The 6,300-nt window shown below is 36.6% G+C and overlaps 1 protein-coding gene across 6 annotated transcripts in view; it reads left to right on the forward strand.

The window, feature by feature from the left end:
* Positions 1 to 6,300, forward strand: part of NAV3 (neuron navigator 3) — a 618,166-nt gene that overhangs the window by 427,062 nt on the left and 184,804 nt on the right. For all 6 annotated transcript variants that reach the window (XM_017513855.1, XM_017513856.1, XM_017513857.1 and 3 more), the window contains one exon: positions 4,212 to 4,327. In XM_017513855.1, the coding sequence (XP_017369344.1) occupies positions 4,212 to 4,327 (116 nt within the window). The remainder of the gene's footprint in view (positions 1 to 4,211; positions 4,328 to 6,300) is intronic.

A 6,300-nucleotide genomic window follows, 5' to 3' on the forward strand; every position in this document is an offset into this window, starting at 1 on the left:
TTAGTAGAGATGGGGTTTCACCATGTTGACCAGGATGGTCTCGATCTCTTGACCTCGTGATCCACCCGCCTTGGCCTCCCAAAGTGCTGGGATTACAGGCTTGAGCCACCACGCCCGGCCCAGTTTCAGTTTTCTGCATATGGCTAGCCAGTTTTCCCAACACCATTTATTAAATAGGGAATCCTTCTCCATTGCTTGTTTTTGTTGAAGTAACATGGCCACAAACATTCTGGCTTCTGTGACAGCTGTTGGTCTTGTTCTCATAGGAACCAATTAGTACTGGGCTTTAAACAAATATTTCGGTGAAATGCTTAATGTGACTCAGCTTCTGAAAGATGAATCTGTGAATACAAAGTCACAGATTCTTCTGTGACTAGAGGTTAACCCTGGCTCCCAGCCAGTTCAACAAGGTGCTATGCCTCTGTGACAGTTCTTGGCAGGCAGCCAGTCAGCGTTCCCTGGGGTCCACAATTTCACTACATACTCTCCATTTAAACTTGTTCAGCAAGTAATAAAAATCCTTAGAACACTTCGGAGGATTGTTTCTCCCTTCATTCAGAGACAACAGCCTAAGGAAGAGGTCTGCGGGGGTAGAGTAGACCACAATAAATGAAGACAGGTGGAAGAACAGACTTTAGCAGACTTTAGAAATGAATGGGGAGGGACTGTCAGGAGATGGGGGATAATCAAGAAACTGGGGTCCAGAAGAGAAAGAAACAGACTGCACAAAGAGCAGATATATTTGCTCTTTTAATATTGACCAGAAGTTCACATGCTTCAAGAGAATGCCTTTCCAGTCTTTTTGTAACAACAGTTGATTTCCCAATTATTTTGTAACACAGGCATTTTTTCTTATTTTTACAGATGAACAAACACGTTCAGAGAGGTGAGATAACTTTGCCAACATCATATGAGCTTATAACTGTTTCGTGGTGGAACCAAGTTTTACACCCAAACCCAATATTTTCACACATATGCTACTCTTTCTTGCATATGCTTTACCCACCAATAATTCTGTTTTACTATTATGGCTAATATTATTTATTCATATATTTATTAAAAATTTGTTGACTGAAACATATTCTGACACAAAACTGGACACGGGATACAGTGGTGAGTTCAAACATGAAGAATAGGGTCTAATCTGGGAGTTAAATATTAATCAATTAATTACATTGATCCCATATCACAAGACTATGAAGTGCTGTAAAAAATAGGTCCAGGGAGTACCAAGTACCAAGTGCTTATAATTGGAAACTTTGCCTGACCAGTGAAATTAGGGAGGATTTTTAAAGAAATAGTCACTTGAGCTAAGACTTGGAGGCAAAGAGTGAACTGGATGATGTGGGGAGGAAAATACTCAAGTGTAAAGACCTCGTTTAGGCCAGAAGCTATGGGAAGTGGGTAGAAGACCCTTGTGGCCACAGTAAAGAGAAGAGATAGGAGTCTTGTGTGAGGTGATACTGGAGACCATCATCATCCCATGGGCTGCACAGGACCGAACCGTGCAAGGTCTTGTAAGTTCCATAAGGGTTGCATCAGAGGGCTTTGTGAATCAGGACCAGGTTTGTTAATAAAATATTATGACTTCAGTTCCATAAATGATAGGTCTGACCTATTTTTGTGACAACCAAGAAGAAATGTCAATTAGTCTTTATACCCACCTGGAATTCAGAGGAAAGTGCTGGGTTAGAGTTAGAATTTTAGAATTCAGGCATAAATAAATAATAACCAATATAATGAATATGATTGAGATCATCCAGAGAGACTATAGACAAAAACTAGAAGAAATGTAGGATGTTCCTTTGCTGAACTCCCAAGTTTCTGCTCTCTGTATCCCCACTTCTTTTTCTGTTACCCAGAACCACAGCATTTAATGATTATATAAAGAAAAAAATAAAGTGGAATCCACAGAATATGGGAAACATACTGGAGAATTTTTGCCATAAAAGCCAAGGTAGGAAAGTTTGATAAAGGAAGGAATGGGTCTGCTGTTCTAAATCCTGCCAATATGTCAAATGGGTTAAAGACTAAAATATCTTTTAAATTTAGCAACTTTGAGGGTTTTTTTCTGACCTTAATGGTATATCCTGTAATCCCTTGAATAGTATATTTTCTTTCTTAATTTTGTTATGGTCTTTATATTCAGTTTTAAGCTAGAATAAAATAGGAATAGTCTGTCAGAAATTGTTGGAGGCCAAGCCACAACTTTGTATAGGAAACTTTCTTGCATGGTTCTTTCTTTCATACACTAATTCACATATATAACACATACATCCATACATACAACATGTAGTTCTCCATACTTTCTTAAAACCTAAGTGAACTCTTCAGTTTCTAGGCCTGTCAGTTAAATATTGACTATTTCAGATATCAATGATTACACCTTTTCTCTCAAAACTCAAGTTTAGAATAGAAGCAAAATGTTAATTAAACATTGATTCAAAAATTTAATGAATTTTTCATTACACATAAACATTCTTTGTAAACGTTCTTAAAGTGGTAAATATTGAAAGATCACTTGTCATAGTCCACACCTGCTGCTAGGAGTAGGGCTCTAAGTAAGGCAAATGAGATGTATATAAAGAACACAGTTCACTGTGCAGTCCTATATTATATTAGCTTGCCTTCTTCTGTGTCTTGGTAGTTCGTACTGTGAACATTTAAAATGTGTGTTAGTTTGGGTCAAATATACATTGATTTTGAAGTTGCATCAAATAGAAAGTGTATCTTAAAACATTTCTCTGTGCATAAAGGGAAGAAACAATGCACGAAGTAAGATTAGAATATCAAAAGTAGGCTAGGCATGGAGGCTCACGCCTGTAAATCAGCACTTTGGGAGGCCAGGGCAGGTGAAACACCCAAGGTCAGGAGTTCGAGACCAGCCTGGCCAACATGGTGATACCCCATTTCTACTAAAAATACAAAAATTAGCTGAGCTTGATGACAGGCGTCTATAATCCCAGCTACCTCAGGAGGCTGAGGCAGGAGAATCACTTGAACCCAGGGGGTGGAGGTTGCAGTGAGCCAAGATTATGCCATTTCACTCCAGCCTGGGGGATGGTGCGAGACTCTGCCTCCAAAAAAGAAAAAAAGAATATCAAAAGTATTGAGAACCCTTGTTAAGTGCTTTTCTTTTCTTTCTTTCTTTTTTTCCAGTGGCCACTTTTTTTTTTTTAATTGTACTTTAGGTTCTGGGGTACATGTGCAGATCATGCAGTGTTGTTGCATGATCAAACCACATGGCAAGGCGGTTTGCTGCCTCCATCCCCTTGTCACCCACATCTGGCATTTCTCCCCATGTTATTTCTCCCAACCTTCCCACCCCCTGCTGTCCCTCCCCTAGCCTCTACCAACAGACCCCAGTGTGTGATGCTCCCCTTCCTGTGACCATGTGTTCTCATTGTTCAACACCCACCTATGAGTGAGAACATGTGGTGTTTGATTTTCTGTTCTTGTGTCAATTTGCTGACAATGATGGCTTCCAGATTCATGCATGTCCCTACAAAGGACACAGGCTCATCGTTTTTTATGGCTGCATAGTATTCCATAGTGTATATGTGCCACATTTTCCTTGTCCAGTTGATTAGACAAAATGTTACAACTTAACCACACACAAACATTCATACCAATGTACATACATAGACAAATATGAAACAGATGATATGAAAGGTAATTTTAGGAATGAGAATTTGTTCCTGGCTGACTTTAGTTCTTCTGAAATCTTGGCAATTAAGTCATCATAGTTATATATATACCCCAGAGAAAAATTATTTATTTTTACATATATTTTATATTTTAAAAATATTTTATAGAATTTTTATGTAAAAAAATAATTTTAGGTATGGTTTTAATACTTTATTCTCACAAAAACATAATTTGGCCATATTTCCTCTAAAATAGCAAAAGAAGTTGGATCTTTTTAAATATTTTGCCCCCAAATTTTAACCAACTATTGATAGTTATAAGCTTCCATATTTAGACAAATCTAAGAAATCTAATTAAACATCTCACCCCCACTTAGGTTATATATCAAAAATAGTAAAATTCCCCTATACATAGACAGGTCTTGAACATATTAGTCATAAAGAAATAACTTACCTTGATGAAAAATTTGTAATTAATATTTTCTTATACTGTAGAACTTCCACTTTGATGAGTGACTGGTGTCTATAATTGCTATTTCTTTCTATTTTCATGGTTAATTTCAGGGCACATTCAGAAAATGAATGTACCTCTTTACCATCGGCTGACTCCTGTACCAGCCCTACAAAGATGGACTTATCATATAGTAAGACTGCTAAGCAGTGCCTGGAGGAGATATCTGGTAAGTGACCTCATCAATGCAAAGGTCAACCCTAGGAATTTCTGTATTCTCTCAATAAGACTTTTTATTAAGTTATGTTTGTGGTATACTGGTTTTTTATGCACAGATGGACTGTGTACATCTCATGCTTCAGAAATCTTTAGACATTTGGCTATTCTGCTTAGGATGATCCCTTTGTTACTCTAAAAGGAATGGCAGTCCTTTCAGAAGTGAAGACTATAAGTCATTTTGCCCTCAGTCAAGTTGAATAAAATCCAAGAAAACCTGGGTAATACATTTGGAGATTGAAAATAAACTAATAAACTAATGGCTAATCCAGCCTGCTCTGTCATCAATTCTGTATTATTGAAAACATTTCTACAAGGTGGTTTCCAATGACTATTCCAAAAATCTCTAATTAGGAAAATATTTCATTATATATTGATGATGTAAAAAAAAAATACATACCCCAGACACAGTTATCAGGTTTTTGGTGATGCTGAGCCTGAGAGCAATGTTTTCTCTAGGGTCCAGTAAGCCTAAGCATATATGGAAGGCACCTGGTATAATTTCATTACATATAGATCTATAGTCATGAGAACCAAGTAACCTCCTAGCCAAATACATTGCCCTTAAAGGGTGAGAGATTTAAGAGTACTTTATCTGTTCCTAAGTATAATAATGCATGAAAGTGGAGGTATGTCTGTTGTAACAGTCAATCTCTGGCTCAAGCCTTGTGTATTCACAGCTAAATTCAGATGAAGAAAACTAAATAAATTATTTAGCTTTTAAAAATTATTGTGTCTTCTAAATACTGAAAGTATAAGTATTGCTATGAAGCTCATGATGACTGTATCACAAATTTGGGGGTGAAGAAACTTCCCCACTTTGGCAAAACTGAAAAACTTTTGGCAAGCGTTAGACATGACTACATTATCCTGCATTGGATATTGACAACATTTACAGAACAGCATCCCAATGGTACCTTTTGGAATCAACATTAGTTGATACCATTAGGCATCAGAGGTTTGATATGGAGATTACAACTAAGGGTCAGTATTAGGTAGGGGTAGAAATGGTAATGCCAAGGCATAGATATGCAGATAGTAATTGTAGATTTTTCAAATACATGGGGGATGTATTGACTTTCCATTAATTCTGGGTAGTACCATCATCAAAATGATGCTATGTGTGTATTATGACCAGATTTGTATAAAATTATCATGGCATGAAGATGTGTGTGCCTCATTTATTTTTATACATAAATGTTTTCAATATGCATATTAAGTACTAGAGCTCAAATCTGTGGGAGAAATTAATTTAGTAGAGTTTGAATTGCAGTTTTATTCTCGTGATCATACCCTAGATCTAGGTATCATCAGAAACTGCAAATTCTCTATGACCTCACTTTCCTGCACTGCAGTCTCACTGATTATAAACTCCTATTGTTTCAATATTCTTCATTTTGTTCCCTGATCCCAGCAATGATTCCACTAGGATTTCTAATTCATTGATCCTACCACTTTTTACTGTTCAACACCAACCACTAAATATTTTTCTTCTCTCCTTAGTCAGCTAAATTCCTGTAATAAGTGAATGTAATTTTAGTTTTATACTCTTAACTCCCTTGCCTCTCTCCCACTTTATTGTATTCATTTGATGTAATCATGACCTGATAATATTTAAATCTCCACCTATTCTATACCCACAATTAATGAACCAGGAAAAAACACATCATATGTCAATGCAACTCACTTTACATTTGTGACCACCAACCTCAAGTGAGTATATAATCCTCCTGCAGTCATTCTATAATGTTTACATCTTTTTTTTCCAAATGTCCAACATCATCTGTCCCATCCTTTCTCTTAACTGATAACCTTGATGTGTACATCACTTAAAAATGTAAAGCACAAAGAAAAGTTCACAAACCCCTGTTATTACACCTACCCAAGTATAATATTTATACCCATTTAATACCTATTTACTCTGCT

Source organism: Cebus imitator, unplaced genomic scaffold (genome assembly GCF_001604975.1).
Source record: "Cebus imitator isolate Cc_AM_T3 unplaced genomic scaffold, Cebus_imitator-1.0 Scaffold507, whole genome shotgun sequence".
Lineage (NCBI taxonomy): Eukaryota > Metazoa > Chordata > Mammalia > Primates > Cebidae > Cebus > Cebus imitator.